Source organism: Solanum verrucosum, unplaced genomic scaffold (assembly GCF_900185275.1).
Source record: "Solanum verrucosum unplaced genomic scaffold, falcon-dt-bn FXZP01000285.1, whole genome shotgun sequence".
NCBI lineage: Eukaryota > Viridiplantae > Streptophyta > Magnoliopsida > Solanales > Solanaceae > Solanum > Solanum verrucosum.
Window position 1 is genome coordinate 219948 of NW_026019934.1, and position 23663 is coordinate 243610.

At 33.0% G+C, this 23663-nt stretch overlaps 3 protein-coding genes across 3 annotated transcripts; 2 read left to right on the top strand and 1 right to left on the bottom strand.

Annotated features, from left to right (window-relative positions):
• The first annotated feature begins 5221 nt into the window (after positions 1-5221).
• LOC125833433 (transcription factor bHLH130-like) lies at positions 5222-8398 on the top strand. The gene is made up of 6 exons (XM_049512587.1): positions 5222-6036; positions 7015-7361; positions 7452-7622; positions 7812-7877; positions 7962-8030; positions 8115-8398. The coding sequence occupies exons 1-6, from the start codon at positions 5604-5606 to the stop codon at positions 8169-8171; spliced, it is 1143 nt and encodes a 380-aa protein (XP_049368544.1). The 5' UTR covers positions 5222-5603; the 3' UTR covers positions 8172-8398.
• A 1801-nt stretch (positions 8399-10199) lies between these two features.
• Positions 10200-19984, bottom strand: LOC125833449 (squalene synthase-like). The gene is made up of 14 exons (XM_049512612.1): positions 19764-19984; positions 19164-19207; positions 18839-18928; positions 18184-18259; positions 17878-17954; positions 17219-17358; positions 17026-17130; positions 11987-12133; positions 11830-11905; positions 11604-11692; positions 11018-11112; positions 10888-10943; positions 10603-10666; positions 10200-10239 (listed from the first exon to the last, which is right to left on the bottom strand). Exons 1-12 carry the CDS (start codon positions 19982-19984, stop codon positions 10907-10909), a joined length of 1197 nt encoding a protein of 398 aa, XP_049368569.1. The 3' UTR covers positions 10200-10239; positions 10603-10666; positions 10888-10906.
• Positions 19985-21656: 1672 nt separating this feature from the next.
• Positions 21657-23544, top strand: LOC125833528 (ras-related protein RABA4d-like). Its single transcript, XM_049512691.1, has 2 exons — positions 21657-22177; positions 23097-23544. Exons 1-2 carry the CDS (start codon positions 21945-21947, stop codon positions 23542-23544), a joined length of 681 nt encoding a protein of 226 aa, XP_049368648.1. The 5' UTR covers positions 21657-21944.
• Positions 23545-23663: the final 119 nt, after the last annotated feature.

The window sequence follows — 23663 nt, forward strand, 5'->3', positions numbered from 1 at the left end:
TTTATATTAAAAATATTAAATTCAAATGAATACGACATCATACCACAATGATAATCGATGCACTTTTGAATCTTATCTTTATAAGAAAATAATTGTCTTTGAGTTTCAACGTTCATAACTGAAACTTCTTGAAAGTATCCTGGAATTCACTCATAGAAATTAAAACTCTAAACAATTAAGTACTATTTTTAAAATTACGGGACTGAAAAGTGGCTATCTATATATATAATAAAGCTAGATATAAACAAGGTGATGTGGCACCTCTCAATGGCCTAGAAACCTATTTATCTTTTTTCTCCTTTTTTTGAGTTTTTTCATTAATCAATTTATTAAATAAGTAAAAAATTCAATCATATTCATTACATATAATTATATCATATGAAAGTTACAAAAAAACCTCCACCTATTTGAATTCTCTAATTAAATAACGTGTCTCCTCAACTTCCTTCTACTTAACTTTTATGATTTAAATAATCTATAAATATCAATCCTCTATGGTGTTGTTGCATGTTCATTTCTATTTTCTCCAACTTCATATTGTTAGTATTTTTTTTCCAGCTTTTATGAAGATTATAGATATATTTTTTAGAATTTCTTCTTGTGTTACAATAGCCAAACAAAAATTTATCAAGATGAAGAAGAAAGTTTGAAGGCGGTGTAAGATTCGTCAAAGGAGATGATCAAAAAATAACTTGCTACAAGTCATCAAAATGAAGAAGAAAGTTTAATGGTGGTGGGAGATTCATCAAGAGTTGGCCAGATTAAAATTTAAAAAGTAGAAGTTTCAATAATATACAAATATATAGATGTACTTATTGTTGCTTACATAATTTTTCAATTAATTATTTATCCATCAAGATGTGTACCCTTCAAGAATAAGATTATATTACAAAGCACATTTTTTGTATCAAGGGCAACATGATCTTCAACAGATTATTTTGTTGCTTAATTAATTTTTGTTTTGATATTTTCATTATATTTTTTTTCTTTTGCATATACAATCCATATTCTCTATTGATATATATTATGTATATAACATGTTAATATGACATAATTTTTCGATCAAGATTACATCATTATTTGTTTAGCTTTATCCGCTTCTTTTCATCCTAATTTAGATGATATAACACATTTCTTTCTTTTGTGGAATTCGAATTGACTAAAAAGGAGATGAGATCCTCCATTAAATTTTTGTTTCGTATTTGTTAACACTTGTGTAAAATTAGCCTTTATATATGATTGTTGGATTCAATTTTCACAAAACATTTAATTCTTCTAATTTAATGAAATTTTTCAGAATGAACCAAGTTTGTTTTGCAATTATCCAATTACAATGAACATATTTTCTTAAGTTAAGAAATACTAAAAGTATAAAAATAATTATACATAGAGAAAATTGATATTTGTTTAAGTTATTATGAAACTAAAAAAATGAGTTTACCTCTTCATTAATTAATTTGTTTGATAATTAAAAAATATATAAAATTTATTACATATAATTACAACTCATAAATTACAAAAACCTCCATTTATTCACATTTATTACGTAAATGACATATCTCCTCAACTCCTTTCTATGATTCTCTTCATTACCTCTACATTTAGTTTTTCCAAAATATGATGGCTTTAAATTTTAGTCTATCATTTGCAAATCAGCTATTCAAGATTTACATGTAGAACATTTTCACGGATGCATATGTTTTTTTTTTATTTGTGGTTGTAAGCTTTTGGTAACAAGACATACTCTAACTTTGATCCATCTCATGACTTACAAAAATCTTTATCTATTTATACTTTTTACTAAAATAACATGTCTCCTCAATTCCTTTTTACCTAATTCTTTCTCTCTTTTTAAGACGACTTCTCATTTTTCTTTCACTTACATCATATATTAAAATTACTCAAAATTAAGTCATTTATCTATTACATAAATGAGCGTTCTAAATAACTTCAAAAATAAATGATTTATTTTCCTGATGACGCTATGCACATATTTTGTATTCAAAAAGTCATTTCTTTTATAATTATTTAGTAAATGAGGGGAAAAAAATGGAATAATTGTTCAACATATCTCTTAAACTTTGAACAATTCACTTATTTTGAACTATAAAAAGGGCTCAACAATTCACTTATTTTGAAATAGAGGGAGTATATATTTATTTATTAAAACTCAAGATTTTTAAAGTTTTTACTAAAATAATGAAATATATTTTTCTATTTTCTAACTTTTTAGTAATTAAATAAAACGACCACAACGAAACATACAAAATCCACAGTAAAATGAAATGAAGTACTATTTTAGTGAAATATTGAGATATAATTTTTTTTTATTTGTGTGAAGACGAATTTTTTTTATAAATAATTTCAATATGATATAAAAAACAGACACTAGCAAAAACTCTTATATACTACGAGTCCTACTTATTATTTTTCTCTTCTTTTTTTTTTTGTTTTTTTTGTCATAATTTAAAATTTAATTTTCTCTAAATAATTACATATTTAGTGACTTTTGTAACTCCTCAAGAGTTAAACTATTCATTATTTATTATTTGAATAATTATTCTTTGATAATTAAAACAAATAAAAATAACGATATAATTTTGTTTCGAGTTGTTTGTTGAAACATTAATATTAAATGCTTTTCAATTTTATCATTACGATTTTATATATTTATCTTTCATTTGATTAGAAAATAGTTAGTTGTTCTTTCCTTTGTATTACTATTGACATGCTTTTTTGTTAATTTTCATATTTTAACTTGCACAATTTTTTTTTAAAAAATAAGACTTTTTAAAAAAGATTACTTACAGTCGTACATAACAAGTATGATTTTTTAAACAAAAAATCATAGTGAGGAATGATATTATAAAAGGTCTAAGTTCAATAGTTCCTCATTTAAATAAGCATCCCTTCTTTTAAAAAATGAGGAGGACAGATTATTTATGTTTTATTTGATGATCAACGGCAAATAAAAAATTAAGCAGAAAATTAAGTTAGTATTTTTTTTTTCAAAATAAAAAACATGGTCTTTTCACCCCCAGCAAAAGAATAAGAAAACTGTATCTTAAAAATTGAAACAATTATGATAAACATTTTAAAATTTTGATCTAATTATTAATCATATTTCTTCTTTTTTAGTATGTACTAATTTATAAGAAATTTTTATTTTAAAAATAGTTGTTATGATCGCGCGAACATGTTAACTAGTTTGGTGAATATTAGGAAGAAAGTTTAACAAGCTTTTTGAAGTGGCCCATTGGGCCTCATAGAAGGTTATGCAGATACATGATTGTTCATTCTATATTTGGGCCAAGTGAAAAATGGGCTTTCCAAATTATTGATTTGAACGTTAATATAGGCAATTGATTGAGCACAACTTGAAAATTATATAGGCAATTGATTGAACACTACTTGAAAATTCGTTCTTCTCTATTTTCTTAAGCTATGTGTCAAATCAGATTAGACCATTCTTTTTAAAATGGAGGGAGTACCTCATTTAGTGATTCAATGTTCTCGCTAAGATTTGTCCCATCATTGTACTAAAAGAGTGTTAGGCTTTAATTTCACATTTATCATGACTCAAATTCATAACACGTACTGCTCACGTTGAGTCAACTAACCTTACAGATTTGTCCTTTAGACTATGTCTTCATCGAGTTCAAAAACATGTGTATCATGTGAACTCTTGTGCTATGCGGCTATGCCTCATATAAACTCTTCATTTTCCTATTTCGTTCGATGTAAGATTCGCCTAAGGTAATATATACACCTCTCCTTTACAAGTTCAACTTTAAAATCTATCGGTATAACCTGTCCTTCGTAGTAGACATCACATCTGCATATAATTAAAAAATAGATTCTCAAACTAAGTTTTTAGCTAGTTTATCTAATTACCTATATTTGAACAAGGATTAATTTGACTTTCGTCCCTACCCACGATCATATTTATTACTTTACTCATTTTAGACTCATATATAAGATTTTTATTTTTATTTTTGCTTCCAATTTAATCATCAATTAACGTGTAGTTTTATAGACCATACATGAAAGGAAATATTAGAAGTAATTGTCAAATTTTGATGTACTACAATTAGTGTTTTTTAATGGAACTCATGAGAATCTTTGAACTAATTATCTTAATTTATGATTAATTAATGATTGATTTGATCTAATATATTAGTATTAATCTTTGCTAATCACATGTCATTGTCTGTACATCACTAAAAACAAAGTGGCTTCTGTATACTAAATAGGGATAAAAAAACAATATAAATTGTCTTTTCTGCCAAAATTCACCACACGACTTCCTTTAGTGGTAAGTGGTGGCCTAATACGTAATATCGATGCATAAAATATGTTATATTAACGTAAAATTAGAAAAAAACATCTTAAGATGGTGTGATATAAGTGATCTATTGTGATGCAGACATTATTAGTTGAATTTACATTCAAATCCGTAACATATAAATTATATAGATTTGAAATTTTCGATTCTATCTTTGTAAAAGCTACGTAAATCTTTTTGGCATATATATTCCAAAATAATTTACTATTTTCACAGTTTTAATCCAAAAAAGTAAAATAAAGCTGCAGCAATATTTTGTCACAATATAAAATTTTATAAAATCGAAATAATTTTTGCTTTTATGTTGATGTCATGAAACGTCAAGTAATACATATACATGCATCCAAAACCTTCAAAAGAGTTTTAAATTCACTAGATAGATAAAACAACTATATAAAATTGAGTAATGGGAATCAGCTGGTTCAAATTTTGAGGTCATTCTGTTCCCTTTTATTCTTTTTTATTTTATTTTCCCTCCTATTTTTAACTCGATGTTCAGTAATCATATCGATCGTTTTCTAATAAAAGTGATTCCATATCAAAGAGTGACAAAAATCCGCTAGTTGAAATTTTGAGGAGGTTACCTATAAAGATAACTGAATTGATGCATCATGTGATATCTCATAAGGGAAGTCAAACTTTCAATTCTCAAACAACGTTTCTCAATCGAGTTTATCATACTAATAATTGAACTTGCTTAATGCGATTTATGTCTCACGTGAGATTTGTGAGTTATTCCATATAAACAAATTTGAATAGTAAAATCCCATTTCAAAATAAAATATTTTTTAGTTTAAACTCGAAATCTCTCGTTAAAAACTTAAAAGATACTTTCCACTCCTCTTCTTGGTCATTCTATCTCAACACATCCCCCACTTATTTGCCTCCCAAGAAAAAAAAAAGTCCCAAAATTCTCCTATCACCTTTTTCTATAATTTGCTACTCTTGTTTGATGAAAAAAACAGTCCAAAAGAAGCTAAAAAGATCTAAAACTAAAAGCCTATTCTATGCAAAGATCAAAAAATTCTTAAAGAACTATTCTTTATTGCTTGTTCTTGAAGATTTGTAGTACCTCCATACTGCTTAACAAACAAGCTGTGTTTATAGACAAAGACTGTAACCTTTTTACAAGAAAAGTTTATTGAAAGGATGTATGGAGATTCCCAACTCTTAATTTTCTTCTGATTCTTGTTTTTATACAACAAAAAATAAAACCCCAAACTTAAAAAAGGGTCTTTTTTTTTTTTTTTGGGTTTTAATGGATTCATCAGAGTTTGAGAAAAACCAGAACAATTCTGGGTTATTAAGGTTTCGTTCAGCCCCAAGTTCATTTCTTGAAAATTTCATTGATGGAGTTGGGAATAATGGAAATATGACTACTGAGAATAAAGGGTTGTCATCAAAATTCAATCTTGATGGTTTAAATAACCAATTGGTTTCTCAGAATTCTCTTGATAGTAAAGTTTTTGCAAATTTGAGTAGTAATTCACAGTTGCCACCTCAATATCCAAGGCAAAATTCTACTGCTCATATGGTGGGGTCAATGGAAGGGGGTGGTGGGTACAGGGTGATGGGGTCATTATTGGGAAGTAGTAATAATCATCATCAGGGGCAAAACAAATTGGCATCAAATCTTATGAGGCAAAACAGTTCTCCAGCTGGTTTATTCTCTCAACTCAATTCTCTAAATGGTACTGTTTGATATTCTTGTTGTTCTTATTTAGGGAAGTACTATAGTTTTGTGGCAATTTTTTTGTTTTTCAATAGTAGGTAGGATTGCATTGTCTTGATGGCTTGTAGTTCGATGGTAGTATTATTTGGTTGTAGTACTATTCTGCTACTATCTGTTGTTTTGTTTACTACGTTATTGTCTCTCGTACTTCCATTACGTCTTTTTTAGTTTGTTTTTGTCTTGAGCCGAGGGTCTATTGGAAACAGCTTGTAGAGGTAAGATTTTTGCGTACAATCTACCTTTGCTAGACCCTACTCTGTGGGAATACACCGGGTATGTTGTTGTTGAAATAGTAGGTAAAGGGGTGTATTTATTAATAGTTCAATTACTTTTATATGTATTTTAGTTCATTTTTACATAGAAATGGTGTGGAATTAGAGTTTCTAGTAGTTGTTAAATGATTTAGCTGATGCATATATGTCAAAAGACTATATTCATGTTGCTGTTCTGGTTTTTCCCTGATTTAGTTCCTGTTTCATATATCTGTTTCAAATTGGAGTGGATGATGGTTGTCTTGTTTGTTTTTATTTTGGCGGAATGGTTTGGGAGATGCTTATACTTGTTTCGGATTGTCATCCCGGTCCTTGTACTCAACGTGGTTTCATCAAGACCCCTATAATTGTTAAAACACATTAGTTTAAACTATTATGAAATGAGGTCCTTTTATTAGTTTCCTTAGAAACTCAAACTTTTAAGATTCAAGATTAGGTAAGTGTTCAACGTAGTTAGTACAAGATTTAAGACAAAAACACGAATAACAAATTATATGTTCTTCAATCCATTGGTATGCTTCGAGGTATTTGTAATTGTGATTTCGTTTGCCAGAACCAAAGGGTCAGAAATGTCTATGAATGATAGTTATTTTTATTGTTTTTTTCCACTTCTCACCACCTTAGTTCTCTAGTCCTGATTGTGTTGGTTGAATGGCAATTTACAGGCTATGCCACGTTGAAAGGCGGTGCTGGAGGTTATAGAATGGCAAATGGTGCCAATGGAGATTCAACTCCATCTTCAAGCAGGTTGAAAGATCATTTTGGCTTCTCATCAGTGACACCTTCTTCATTAGGAATGTTGTCCCGAATCTCAGAGGTCGATAATGAGAGCAGCATAGCAACTTCCCTCGATGATGATGAGAAGCGTGGAAATGGCAATTCAGAACCTCAACTTTACAATATGAGATTTCCTTTTAATTCTTGGAGTGATCCTTCACAGTTTCAGCAGACACTCACAGGCAACAAAAGGGAGTTGGATAGTGAGGGGAATAAGCTATTTGCTAATGCTCAGGTACGATGAGAATGAATGTACGGTATAGTTTTGTGTCAATTTTTGATAGGTTATCTGGATTTTGAATCGAAAATCTTCGTGTATAACCAGATTGAAGAACTTGGAAATCGGCCTCCAATTTTGTCACACCACCTAAGTTTACCAAAGACACAAATTGATATAGCAGCTATGGAGAAGTTATTGCATTTTCAAGATACTATTCCTTGTAAGATCCGTGCCAAACGTGGCTGTGCTACTCATCCTAGGAGCATTGCAGAAAGGGTATGACATACACAACATATTTATACATATGCACCTATATGTGTAGTCAATCTTCTAATTCTTGTGTTCATTGTTGTCATGACAATCTCTGAAATTTCCCGACAAGGCAGCGTAAGTTTAAAGTTCAATTATGAATCAAGAAGTAATTTAGTAAAATTCGCGAGATAAACTTATATGGTGGTATTTCAGGTGAGAAGAACACGTATCAGTGAACGAATGAGAAAGCTACAAGAGCTTGTTCCCAACATGGACAAGGTAGATTTCTTTCAATTTCCGCACTCTTTTTCCCCCCTTTTCCTTTTAGTGAAGTCTTACTAAGTGTATAGTTCATGTTGACAGCAAACAAACACCGCGGACATGCTAGACTTGGCAGTCGAGTACATTAAAGGCCTCCAAAAACAATACAAGGTATAATTTTGAAGCATAAAGCGATAATCTGCTTTACTCAATTTTACCTTTGAAGCTTCTCACACATTTATGTTATGGTTATAGGTACTCACTGATTGTCGCGCTAACTGCAAATGCTCAGCAATGCAGAAACCAGATTGAAACCAAAGAGTACAATGGAGAAGAGTATACTTGAATGAAGTTCATTTTCATAAGTGTAGAGGCTAGAAACTTTAAGAAAAAGTTATGAGGAATAACTACAAAGAAGAAGAAAAAAACAGATCTTTGGCTGTTCTTTTGGTAGATTCTTTAGACTAACAATGTTTCAAAGTTCAAACAAAACATAATTAGTTGGAAACATGTACATTAGTTGAATAAGATTATGCATTCACTTTTCTCTTTTAAGTTATTATATATACTCGTAGCGTAAAGAATTTTTACACTATCAATGTAATTTAGCTGATTATATCAGGTAATTTCGTAAGGAGTTCATCTAATCTTCTTTATCGAAAAATTATACTGTATATAAAAGGTCAAAATTATTAGTAGACGTGAAATCTTCTTTGCTTCTTCATGTGCTTACTTTTTTCATGTTTTGAGTTTTTTTAGTGAAAATTTTACTTCCGCCACTGAATCGCGCATAACATAAAGTTAGTGTGAGTTAGCATAAAGTCAATGCTTTTTTTTTTTTTCCACTTGATCTCATAAATGAGCTGTTTGATCCCTTCTTTCCATTTATAGACCAACCAATAATGGTGATGGCTGAGTTTGTTATTGGTGGAAGTCAAACATATCTAAATATTAAAGCCTATATGACTCAAACCTTTAACTGCCTATATGACCTTTTGTGTCTCTTTCTTCTCTTAGGGTAATCTTTATCTGATTCTTAATCTATTCTTAGAATATTTTATTTGATAATCATGGTATTCTGATCCGTTTACACGCATATAGATTAATTTCACAGAATACATGTTATCTCTTAACAATTATATTAGGTAATTGTATGCATGACTCCATCAAGACTTGGACAGATAGGAAGAAATCACTAATGTATTTTCACATTCCTTGAGATTTAGCTAGCGTTTGACCATATATTTTGGATGAAATTTTATTAATCTATCTTCAAATATCTGTTTGACCATGAAATCCGATTTTCAAATATTTAAAAAAATTGTCAAGAAATTTCACTTTCTCACTCACAAAATTTCAATTTTTAAAAATCTAAAACTTCATAAGACTCAATCCACTTTATTGACCACTAGCCCATCGTCAGATACATTGAATGAACACACAATTTTAAGAGGCATATCTGCTTACTGCCATGCCTTTTTTGTTGTCCAATTAGAAAAAAGGGGCTGTGATATTATTATTCATTGCATTGAATTGGTTAGTTGGTTTTGCCTTGGGAATGCTCATACTATATCAGTATTTGGGGTGGAAATGTGACAACAAAAGTGCAAAGTATACATCATACCTTTGGGCCCATGACAGCCCCACACCACTGACTATTCTGTAAGCTGCTGTAATAAAACACTTACACGTGAATGTATTTTAACCGCCGCTCGAATTTTTCAAAAATAATGTCACACTTATATCAAATTCTTAAGAATATATTATTTCTGAAAAATTTGAGTAACATAGTCTAACCAAGGATAAACAATCAAACGTACGACACCAATAGATTCTGAATCTCATGGCAATTCGACAATTTATATAAATGTACAAAATAATTTCTTTATGTCCTATTTGTACTAATATAATTTTCGATGTAGAGATTTGTATTAATTGACATCTCTTGGACAAGAGCGACAATGTTACTAAGGGGGTAGGGAAGGACAAGTATGACATTTTATGGTCCCCCAAACAATAAACAAAACTACACACTACTTTTTATTTCCTTTTCTTTCTTGTGAAGATCACAAGATTATATTTCAGAATTTATTGAGAAAAAATTTAAAATAATCAAGAAAGTATTAAATGGGCGTGAGATGGAAACAACTTTCAGTAACGTTCATGTATCAACTCATCTTGGATGGGATGAAATGAGCTTGAATAAAACAATATAAATAATAAGAATTTAAAATAACCGATCCCAATTTGTTTGGAATTGGGATTGTACATATTATATTATTATTATGTTCAAAGGATATTATGGATACAAAAATCATTTTTAAAATATTACAACTTTAATTTGGTTTAACTTTGGCTTTTTTTTTTTTCTACATCAAACCTGCAAAAACGGAATGAAGAAAAATAAATAGGGTACTATTTCCACAATATGATAAGTTAGCTGTAAATATAGAAAAGTAGACACTCAGGATCTATGTTGCTCTCGGACTCTGCAGTAACTCTTCAGAATGTCGGATTCTTCAAAAATAGTGCATTTTTGGAGGTTTCGACATGGGAGCAACAATATTTTGAAGAGTCTGAGCAACATAACTCAAAATGCTGAATCTAGCAGTTTAGAAAACAAAAATGTTGTCTAATTATGATTGACTTGTGACAAAATGTGAGGCCAATAAGTTTTGTTCTGTTAATAATATGATTAATTTTACTAAAGTAAGAATACATATAGTCATCTATGACTACTCACCTATGATCTCTTAAGGTATTTTTGTTGATAAAAGAATAGCCAACATGATGAAAAAGAAAATAATCTACAAAAGAAATTGAGTATATATCAAAAGATTGAATCTAGAAAAACTTAAGTATACGTAAACAAGAACGACAACAACATACGCAGTGTATCCCGAGGATGGTGTGTTAGCAGTCTTACTCCTACCTTATGAAGCTAAAGAGAATGTCTCTGATAGACATTCCGCACATGTAAAGTATATGTAAATCACGAACTAAATACGAGCAAAAAAAAAAAACTCACCAAAACTGGAATATTATAATTAGGCTGATGGCTGATGGCTGAATGTGTAAGATTTCCTGGTGGTAAATAAAGTCATTAACTGATAGTGTAAAAACTTTCCATAAAAGAATAACAAGGAAACGTAACAAACCTTTGATTGATCAAGGTTCCAGAGTTTCTGCAAGTTTTTGAAATTTCTTCAAGCCTCTTCAAAGTACTCGTTGCATTTGGATCATCACGATCAACCTGAAAAGCATCGATTGATAAGTTGTTTTATCGAGCACGATGAGATTTAAGAATCAAAATTTGACATAAAGATTAGAACCATAGTAGAATGTCAGCTAATATTTGAACATCAAAGCACTAATTTAGAATTTACAGCCTCGCGAATCATGGGGCAACTTAGAAGGACGACGTTAACAACAACTATGTCTCAGTCCCAAACAAGTTGGTGTCAGCTATATGAATTTTTACTGCTTCATTTAAGCTCAACTCTCGACTGATAATTGGATGAAAAACACTAATGATGCAGATGTGAACGAAAAAAAGGAAAATCGAGCAGGTCTAAACTTTAGCCAAAAACCTCTAGCATGAGTAAGTCACAAATGCTGACAATGGTGGAGTTAGGATTTTCACTAAGACGTAAATACATGAAGAAGCAAATGAGATTCAGAACACGGATGTCTCCGCTACTTAATGCAGAGTTAAGGTTGTTCTGAGAATAGTACATGTTATACCTTAGATTCCATTATACAACAAAAGTCAAAGAAAGCTCCGTAGACATCAGCCATCGTCCTCATTTGATCAATAATCTTAGCACAAAGGCCTAGAAAGAAGAAAACAAAGAACAAGACATAGCAAGAATTTGTTGTTATCCACAAAAATGATCGGACACCTTAACGTTATATTACCTTGTCTAGTTGAAATAATAGACATGCATATTGATAAGTCGTGTATCTTTACCTCGTCTCATTTCTACAACACCTTTGAAAATTTCAACGTTGTTGTAGTTCATCGTCAAATTCCCCATATTTATGACCTGGAAGTATAAGAAGGTCATAAAACCATTAGGACATATGGGAAAAAACAACGTTTTGAACTGTTCAAGGGAAATTTATACCAGTGGAATTGCACAGAACTGAAAGATAGCAGGATCTCGTAAATTAGACATGTAAACCAGACAATCTTCTACATGTAATAAAGCATTAGTGACCATTTCATTCAGACATTGTACTGCCTTGACCGAGTTTTCCTCGTACTTAAAGTCCTGATGCACATTGTAAATTAACAGAACTTCTTATTTCATATATAAAAACAGTACATGTATATATACACTAGCAAGAAGCTATACTAAAGGTAAGAAAATATCCTACAGATCTCTCCTATGATTCTTACAGATTTTATCTATGATACTGCTGACTATATTAGGTAATAGAATATTTACAACATTCTGTCACACTCCCCCTCAAGCTGGAGCATATATATTGATCATGCCTAGCTTGTTACACAAATAGTTAACTCGAGCTCCAGTCAATGCCTTTGTGAACAAATCAGCTAGTTGTTCTCCTGTCTTTACATAACTCGTGGAAATCAAGTTCTCTTGAATCTTTTCACGAATAAAATGGCAGTCCACCTCGATGTGCTTAGTTCTTTCATGATACACCGGATTTGAGGCGATGTGAAGGGCAGCTTGATTATCACACCAAAGTTTCGATGGTGTGGGATACTTCAACCCAACTTCACTTAAGAGGTGATGTATCCACATAATCTCACTTGTGGATTGTGCCATAGCTCTGTACTCGGATTCTGCACTAGATCGAGATACAACATTTTGTTTCTTACTTCTCCATGATACCAAATTTCCACCCACAAAGACACAGTAGCCAGTAGTAGACCTTCTATCAATCTTGGATCCAGCCCAATCAGCGTCTGCAAAACACTCAATGCGAGTATGTTCATTGTTTCTATATACTATGCCAAGTCCAGGGGCACCTTTCAAGTAACACAATATTTGTTCCAAAGCTGCCCAATGTTTGATTGTAGGCGTGGACATGAATTGACTAACAATACTTACAGCAAAAGAAATATCCGGACGAGTTATAGTGAGATAGTTTAATTTCCCAACTAATCTCCTATATCTCTCTGGATCATCGAATGGATCACCATCATCTTTTGTTAGCTGCGTATTGGGGACCATTGGAGTACTACAAGGCTTGGCTGCTGACTTTCCAGTTTCCTCAAGAAGGTCTAGGATATACTTCCTTTGAGATAAAAATATTCCCTTCTTGCTCCTACTTACTTCTATTCCCAAGAAGTATTTCAACTGTCCCAAATCTTTCGTGTGAAACATAGAATGCAAGAATAATTTGAGAGAAGATATTCCCGCATAATCACTCCCAGTGATGACAATGTCATCCACATATACAACAAGAAGAATAATGCCAACTGCTGATTGTCTGTAAAAGACCGAATGATCACAATTGCTCTTTGTTAGCCCAAACTTCTGAACTACCTCACTAAATTTCCCAAACCAAGCACGTGGACTCTGTTTCAGACCATACAAGGATTTCTTCAAGTGACAAACTTTCCCATTCTCCCCCTGAGCAACAAAACCAGGTGGTTGCTCCATATACACTTCTTCTTGGAGATCCCCATGAAGAAATGCATTCTTGATATCCAACTGATGTAGTGGCCAATTTTGAGAAGCAGCCAGAGAAATAAACAAGCGGATGGAAGTGAGTTTGGCCACCGGAGAAAAAGTATCAGAATAATCCACCCCATACGTCTGAGCATATCCCTTAGCAACCAATCTGGCTTTAAGCCTAGCCATAGAACCATCAGGATTTACTTTGACTGTAAAAACCCATTTACATCCCACTGCCTTCTTCCCTTTTGGTAAGTCCACCAAATTCCAAGTGTGATTGTCATCTAACGCATGTATCTCATCGAGCATTGCATCATACCACCCAGGGTGATTCAAAGCTTCTCGAACTGTTTTGGGTACAAAGATAGAATCTAGAGAAGCAATCAAAGAGCAAGAAGTGGGAGACAAGTGGTCATATGAGATAAAATTAGCAATGGAATATATTGATGGACATTGACGCTTACCTTTGCGAAGAGCAATGGGAATGTCAAGATTTTCTGTCATTGGTCACTTGTCGCCTCGAATAAACTTGAACTATCGGCGGCTTTGTTTGAGCAAGAGGAGCATCAGAAGACACATTTTCCATTGATTGTTCAACACTACCAGGGACTTCTTTATGCTGTTCTGATCTTGATGGAGTGGTCCTATAAATGAGCCATTCTTCTTCTTCCTGCTGCCCCTGAGTGGGAAAAGTGTCGGGAGAGGAAAAAAATGATATGCTTTCAGAGAACACCACATCTATCGACACCATATATCTGTTAAGGGTTGGAGAGTAGCACCGATAACCCTTCTGTAAGCGAGAATATCCCAAAAAGACACACTTCAAGGCCTTTGGATCTAGTTTAGTAATATGGGGTCGCACATCACGAACATAACAAGTACTCCCAAACACCTTTGGTTCTAATGGAAATAATGGCTTATTAGGAAAGAGAACACCATAGGGAATATCACCATTAAACACTGTGGATGGCATGCGATTAATTAGAAAGCTAGCTGTGGATACTGCATCTGCCCAAAATTGCTTAGGTACCTTCATTTGAAATAGTAAAGCACGAGCTGTCTCAAGCAAATGTCTATTTTTCCTCTCAGCCACTCCATTTTGAGAAGGTGTATCAACACATGAAGATTGATGAAGGATACCATATTGATTCATGTAGTTCTGAAATGATGCTGACATGAATTCCTTAGCATTGTCACTCCTCAATATATGTACAGAAGCATTAAATTGTGTCTTAATCTCAGCACAAAAATTTGAGAAATGGGAGAACACTTCAGAACGATTTTTCATAAAGTAAATCCATGTCATTCGAGAAAAATCATCCACAAAAGTAACAAAATATCTAAACCCAACTTTAGACACAACAGGGCATGGTCCCCAAACATCTGAATGAACTAATTCGAAAGCAAAATCAGCCCGCTTATTATTTCTAGGACTTAACGAGCTTCTATGGTGTTTTGCAAAATGACAAGACTCACAGTCTATTGAAGGTACATTATGAAACTGAGGACATAATTTCTTCAAAACTGGAAGAGAAGGATGTCCCAAACGACAATGTGCTTCAAATGGCGAGACGATACTAGAGCAAGCAACTGATGGAGGCGTCCATTCATCAAGAATGTATAGACCGTCTGATACATGTCCTTTACCAATAATCTGCTTCGTCATAAGATCCTGAAAAAGGCAATGATCGGGATATAATGAGACAAAACATTTTAGTTCTTTGGTAAGTTTACTCACGGAAATTAGATTAAAGGCAAGACTAGGTAAGCCTAGCACAGATGACAAAGTAATAGATGAAGTGGGGTTAACGGTCCCAGATCCCTCAATGGTATAACTAGACCCATCAGCTATGGTAACAGAGGATGGTACTTTATGTGCCCGGAATTTAGAAAATTTTTTGGGATTACCTGTCATGTGATCTGTGGCACCCGAATCAATGATCCAGTTGCTTGAGGAGGAAATGAGGCATTTGTTACCTGACTCATTAAGGGAAGGGGCTGGCATTGATTCTTGATACTTTGTAAGTCTAGCATACTCATCAGCGGAGATTGTAACAGTTGAGGGTGAACTCGAAGTGGCAGCAACAGCGGCAGTCTGAGTCTGTTGGTTGCGAAGCTGTAATTTCTTACAGTTTCGCCTTATGTGCCCGGGTTCCTTACAATAGCGACAAGTATTGTCATTGTTCCATCTCCCAGCATCATTGTTTCCTTCTTTGTTATTGTTCCATACCCCAGCATTGTTGTTATTGTTCCACCTTCCCGCATCATTGTTATGGTTCCATTTCCCTGCATCATTGTTATGATTCCATTTTTCTCCATCTTTGTTATTGTTCCATTTTCCTGCATCATTGTTGTTGTTCCATCTCCCTGCATTATTTCTTCCTCCTCCTCCTTTTGCAACAAGCACATTAGTCTGTTGATTGGCTGGAGTACTCTCTGTGCGCAACACCCGACTGAAAACATCTTTGAGAGAAGTGATCTCAGAACTGGAGAGAATCTGTGATTTAGCAGTCTCAAACTCAGAGGGGAGTCCGGCTAAAAAGCTCATTATCGCCATTTGTTCCCTCTGAGCTTGCTGCACCTTGATATCAGTATTGAATGGTAGAAGTACATTCAGTTCCTCGTAGGTTTTCTTGAACTCCATGAAGTATGTAGTGAGTGACTTAGCTTCCTTCTCAGAACGATAGAAAGCCTTAGAAACTTCATAAATCCGAGATAAATTACCTTTTCCAGAGTACAAATACTCCAAATAATCCATTAATTCTTTCACAAACTCACAGTGATTAACCAAACCAACCACTTCGTTATCAATAGAGTTTATGATTTGCAAGATTAGTCTAGCATCATCTCTAAGCCAAGCCTTTTTAGCATCATCGGTTGGAGGATCTTGTATAAGATGATCATCTTTTTCAACACTACGCAAATAGATCCTGATTTTTCTACTCCAATCTAAATAATTAGACCCATTTAATTTAGAATCTGTAATTTTGGATAATGCTGGAACAATTTCAGTCACGGCAGATTTATCCTCAGCCATTTTAACTAATGTTTAGCCAATAAATTGATCAAGAAGAACAAAGGATCAAAAAATCAGCCACCAAACTGGGCAATAGATCGACACTAGAACTGACCAAAGCAGTCACAGAAGCAAAGGAAAAAAAATACAAACCCGGAAGTCGATGCTGGGACAGCAAGCGCAGATGTAATCTGCCAAACCCAGGATCTTGAGCCCTAGTGGCTCTGATACCATGTAAATTAACAGAACTTCTTATTTCATATATAAAAACATTACATGTATATATACACTAGCAAGAAGCTATACTAAAGGTAAGAAAATATCCTACAGATCTCTCCTATGATTCTTACAGATTTTATCTATGATACTGCTGACTATATTAGGTAATAGAATATTTACAACATTCTGTCACACACATGAAGAAGATGGAAATTACAGAGCAACGAACCAACGTATGAACTTCAAACAAGAAATAGCACATGTTATGATGAAAACAAACCTCGAGTTTGTTAACATATTTACTCCAAATTTGACGAGGCCAAAACATACGACATTTAGGTACTTCATTTATATCCTCTAGATAATCTCTAATGATGCTTATTTTCTGAAATATATAGCCAACTATGCTTGTATCAGTAGCCAGCATACAAAGTTTTTTAAGGCTCTGCGAAAAATATGTTAGGGGCCAATACCTGAAGAAATAAACCCATGGAAATCGAGAGGGAGTCTGGTGCTAAATCTTCTCTTCCAGAAGCATAAAAAAGTTTTGACAATCCCAATCCACAAAATCCAGCTGCATAGTGACAATATTCATTATAATCATCGATTGTTCCTACCTGTACGAGACCAGATCACTTGTATGTGAAATGTACGAGAATTAAGGGACCAGTGATCGTAAAAGCACACATTTGACATGCTTTGGTATGATGACTAGCCATCGAAATTACCAATCAAAAGCTAGCGTAACAAGACTAAATTCAAGATAGCCAAAGATCAAGCAACTCATTGGTTGATTCTGTTAACTTCTGTTCTTTTTTCAACACATACATAGAAGATTACTCAAAAATGACAAAGACACATAATTCATAACAGGCTAATAGTTCTTATAGCATCGAAATTTGAACTCAAAATATGTGGACCGTATTCAGGTATAGCATGGTAAGTTATTCATAGCAGGAATACTAGTAATTACTTCATCGACTGAGTTTCTTTAAGGATTTGAATCACGGAGAGGAAGAAGGGAAAGGGGAATAGCAATAGAAGGACACGAAGAACAGAACCCGTGCATTCTAATAAACATGTGCAATGAAGTTCATCATGAGAAATTAGACATAATTTGTTAACATTCCGCGAATCATCTCTTTGCATAGAAATTTCGCCATTCCTTCACCCATCCTCTTGGTAATATCCTTAATCACCTCTTGATAACTGCAAAATACGCGGAACATTTCATTTACAAATACTCATAAATATGCAATTAAGTTCCATTTCAAACTATAATATAAGTTTCCAAGTAAATTACTACTATAAATGGACTGAGAAGATCCAGTTAACTCGTCCAAATCGCCCAAATATTTTACAATCAATTTTCGATATGCAACAACATGTTAATACCTGAAAGTTAACAACTTTTTTTTTGTGTGGGGTAAGAACTCACTTTGTATCAAGCTCTAGGAAAGCAATGGAAACATGATGGAATTGATCCATAAGAACTTTAAAGGCCATTGTACCACCTAATAATAAAAATTATAGTATAAGGCAACTAGACCAGAATTAAAATGAAAAAGAAATTTTTACACCATCAAATAACTTTTATGTGTTATAGCAGATAACCTGTCTTATTTTTAAGATATGCAAATCCGATATTTTAAGGAGGCTTATCTCCTTAGGTGACCTAATAGTGTAAAAAATTAGGGGATCCTGAAACCACCAACCACCCCAACCTAAATCCTGATAAACTCGCCGTCTTCCTGGCAAAATGCCTACGGTTAAAAACCACTGACATGTCAAGATCCAAATTCAATTGGTTCCTTGTCCTGGTTAGACACCACTCTGTTCGTGTTAAAACAAAAAAAGTGTTGGAATTATCTTATCATTTTTAACTAGTCCTAATAGGCTTGATGCTAAGCGAGAATCTTTTGAAAGAAGGTTGACTAGAGATTTGTTGTGTAATACACTAGCGATGTATATAACTTAAACTCAAACCAAATATGCTTGATTGTCAAAGTTGAATAAATTAACAAGCTGATCGAAGTTAAGAACAAAACTAAGATTAATTTGACTTGTTTGAAAAGAAATTAAAGAAAACTTACATGAAAAATGCCATTCAGGATCATGTAAATGGCAATAAAAATCTTTTAAGATGGGTAATGTAACTTCAGTTGTTAAGCTGGTATCATCCTCTGTCCATTTGAAGGGGAAAAAAGATGAAATTAGCGAACGCAACATTACAATGCATGGAAATCTTAGTAGCTCAATTGATTGACCACCTGAATTTTCGCTTTATTGGTGAGAGTTCAATTCCTCACCTTGTAATCTCCTCCCTTTCTCCGACCCCCATTTTTTTTTTTTTAAAAAAGCATTCGAATGCTAATTAATGAAAGTGCCAAATAAAATTCCATAGTTTAGCAAACATACCAACAGTATCAAGTTCTCTAAGAATCAAATAGTAAACACAAAACCTGCAAAGTTTGATGTAATTTCATAAGGCACAAGTACTTTTCATTACAATTTAGGGATAAGGCACAAGTATCCCCTAAACTATGACCGAAATCTCATTAACACACCTTAACTAAAATAAGGTCCTATTACCCCCTGAACTTATTTTTTTTGTAATTTTGTACACCTTTTGTCTTACGTGGCACACTCTGTGAGTCCACGCAATTGAGGCGTGTGGGAGATATTTGGATGCCACATAAGCCAAAAAGGTGCATAAAATTACAAAAAAATGGGTTCAGGGGGTAATGGTACCTTAGTTTAGTTAAGGTGTGTCTCTGGAATTTCGGTCATAGTCTAGGGGGGTACTTGTACATTTTCCCTACAATTTATTTGTTTGGTTTCGAATTGACACAGAGTTTAAAAAATAAAAAGAATTTTGAATCGTGTGATCTCAAACTAAAGACACGTCGATCTTGGAGTCTTAGACTTATCAGGTAAAAAGTTAAAATTGAAGAGTTAGACCAAAAAAGTAAGAGGAGTTCTATTTGAAACGAGTGAAAAAAGGAAAGTAAAACAAACAAATTGAAACATAGAGAGTAACTTACCACGTTACAAAGTTCGCTAGGAAGTTGTTGAATGACAAGAGCAAAGCTATGAGACACCTTACGGAGAGTAGCGTAGCAGAAGGCCCAGTGTGGCTGCAACAGCCACACTGACGTCTTCTTCTTGACACGTTTAGCCGATAGCATGAGCTTCATCAATGGATATAATTCATCTGGATGCTTCATAATCTCCCCCATTAATTCTTCCTATAAAATTTATTTACTGCTTAGAAAATGGACATTACTGTTTCAGAAGAACAAGAGTGTCAACTGATAGTATATATATAAAGGATGAGGAAAATATTTCAGAACAAACAACATATTCCATGTAATTTTATAGGTGGGGTCCGAAGAGGAAGAGGTGTATGCAACCTAACTCCTGTGTTGTGAAAGTAGAAAAATTATTTCTGATAGACCCTCGGCTCAAGTAAAATAATGAAAGAATAAGTATGTCAAGCAAACATAGTTGAAGAAACCATGCCGAAAAGAATAGTAGCATTGATAAAACAATATGATAACCAAAGCAAAGTAACAAAATGCTAAGATAATCGAGAAGTAAATAAAATGACCCCATATTGCTATTCACCACTCATGTGTTATATTATTGTATTACATTATTATCATATATTATTGAGCTAAATTTTAATATTTAGGGTCATAAATACAGCTATCGGCATATTATAAAAAAATGCAATCAATGTATATTAGTTAATTCATATGTGGGATTGTGTCCAGATTTGCAAGATACACCTAATGGGTGGGTTCATTACACGTAACTAAAATTCTCATATCAAATAATATTTCTTTTATATTTTCGTATCAAAAATAATATCTCGTAAGTTATGTCTAAATATGAGTTTAGTTTCTAAAGAATTTGTGTCTCACTTGACATAAGTTTGATTGTTAAACAACAAAAAATTAAAACAAACTTATTTGAATGATGAAAATTAAAGATCGATCAGTCCATTTGTAGGGCAAATAAAAACAAACTTATTTGAATGATGAAAATTAAAGATCGATTAGTCCATTTGTAGGGTGCTAATTTATTATGTATATGATCTAATAATTCAGTAGGCTTGTGTTAACACTCGACAACGATTGATCAACTTCAAGAATATTGTTGACATCTCTTAACCAACATTAATTGTGATTAGCATTAATTAGTTAGATAATATCATTTGGGCATTTTAATTCAACAGTATTTTTTGGGATCTACTGTGCTAGAGAAATGCTTTCACTTAGGTAAAAATCGTTAGTTTCTTTATTTTAAAAGGAAAAGGCTCATATGTCATCGAACTTTGAGAAAAGACTCATGTTAAAAGTTTGGTTCATCTATGCCATTCATATTTGAGAAAAGGATCATCCATGACATTGTTTATACTTTGTTAACTAAAATGACATAGATGAGCCAAACTTTGAACGAATAGGACAGATGAGCCTTTTCTCAAAATTCGATGACATATTTGAGCTTTTTCCCTTTTAAAAAATGATATAATTAATGACGTGGCCGGATCATAATTGACCACGTGTTAAAAATGATTTTACAAAATCAAAAACAATTTTTAGTTAAAAAATAATGATATGGATGAGCCTTTTCTCAAATGAAATGGCATAGATGAGCCAAACTTTTAACGGATGACATAGATGAACCTTTTCTCAAAATTCGATGGCATATTTGAGCCTTTTCCCTATTTTAAATGGAGTGGACATTTTCAGTACATATTGAAACAAAAAAGGATTTTACTAAATTTATTTAGTTTTCAACATTTACTAAATATGTTAACAGTGTCCATGACAATTTATTTGTATCATAAAATCCAAAACAAAAAAGAAAAAAATATAAGAAAACTTTTTTCTTTCCTTTTCCAGAAAACAATTGAAGGGACCCACACTAACCGTTGGTATTTTTTTTTCTTCCAAATTTTCATCTTTCCTATGAATGTATGAAGCAAATTATAAATTCCACACATAATTTCAAATTTATGAGAAATTGATCTTGGTCATTTTCATATTTACTGGGATCTTGATTTATTTGTATCTTTTTCGATACAAATTTCGATCAACACAGCTCTAATTCTCAATCATATGCTAAAATCCGGAGATTTGGAAGATACATTCATACAAATTTTGGGTTGAAGGGGAAATTTTTCGGGTTATAATGTCTTCGAATTTGTATGCAGATCATTATAATCAAAAGATTGATTATGTTTTTAAGATTGTTTTAATTGGAGATTCCGCAGTTGGCAAATCTCAATTATTGGCTAGATTTGCAAGAAATGAATTTAGTTTAGATTCAAAGGCTACAATTGGGGTTGAGTTTCAAACAAAAACTTTGCTTGTTGATAACAAAACCGTTAAGGCACAAATTTGGGACACTGCGGGACAAGAAAGGTCAGTTTATTTTTTCAATTTTTCTATGTTTGGTTTTTTTTTTCTCGAATTTTGTCTTTCTTTTTCATTTTTCCCTGCAATCCATGCAAATTTTGGGAAAATTTGTGTAGGTGATATTAATTAGTTTGGAATTATGTGTTAGGCATGTTAGTACGTTTACTTTAGGTCCTCTGTTTTATGGAAGTCGCTTGGTTATAAAAATATAGAGAATTTTTAGTACTTTTTATTTTTTTGTAATATTGGTTTGAGATGAGCCTAAATGGAACGACCTGGTTTGTGAAGATTTAGATAGCCGACCCTAACTGGCTTGGGATTGAGGCGTTCTAGGAGTTAGTACGTTTACTATTTCTTGGAATCGTTTAGTTTTGTCAGAGGTATAAAAAAATATAGAGAAATCCTAGTGCTTTTTATATTTTATTTTGTGTTGTATTGGTCCGAGATGAGCCTAAATGGAACGACATGGTTATTAGTTAGAATTCATATTGCTGATCCCAACTTGTTTGAGATATTTGAGACGACGTTCTTGTGTTTTGTGATAAATCTTCTTAAAGAGTAGTTTAAATCGCGATTTAGACTTCCATATGTATGTTTATTTTTGAGTTTTTGTTTCTATCATTGTACAAGGTAGATATCTGTCTTACAATTCATCTCTTTTGAGTCGAGGGTCTGTTGGAAACAACCTCTCTACCCCACAAAGGTAGGGGTAAGGTCTGCATACATCTTACCCTCCCCAGATCCCATTTTTGTCAGTAAACATTTACCTTCTGTTAAGCTATGTTGCTTGGACTCTTGACAAAACTATTGTCGGGATCCTCCAAAATGCTCTACTTTTGAAGGATCCACTTTTGAAGAGTCAGAGCAACACATCCAATTTGATAATTGTAGTAACTCAATGAATCATCTCTCATTTCTCTCTCAGGTATAGAGCAGTAACAAGTGCATATTATCGAGGTGCAGTTGGCGCGATGCTAGTCTATGACTTAACAAAACGCCAATCATTCGATCATATGGCTAGATGGCTGGAGGAACTAAGAGGTCACGCGGACAAGAACATAGTTATAATGCTCATCGCGAATAAATGTGATCTAGGAAGTCTTCGAGCTGTACCAGTTGAAGATGCTCAAGAATTTGCAGAAAGGGAAAATCTCTTCTTTATGGAAACATCAGCTCTTCAATCCACAAACGTCGAGGGTGCATTCATGACAGTTTTAACAGAAATTTATAAAATCATTAGCAAGAATACTCTCATTGCAGTTCCGGGAGCTGATTATGGGAAGTCGCAATCTTTAAAGGGAACCAGGATTATTGTTCCTGGCCAGGATTCAGATTCTGGTGGGAATAGTGGTGGTTGCTGCATGTCGTCATGATTTTTTATCGAGTTCTGGAGGTCTTTTTATTTATCCGAAATCATAATATAACTGGGAATGATTTATGTTTTTATGTAAAATAGGGAATTGTTGTCGATGATGAAGTTGATTTAGATAGT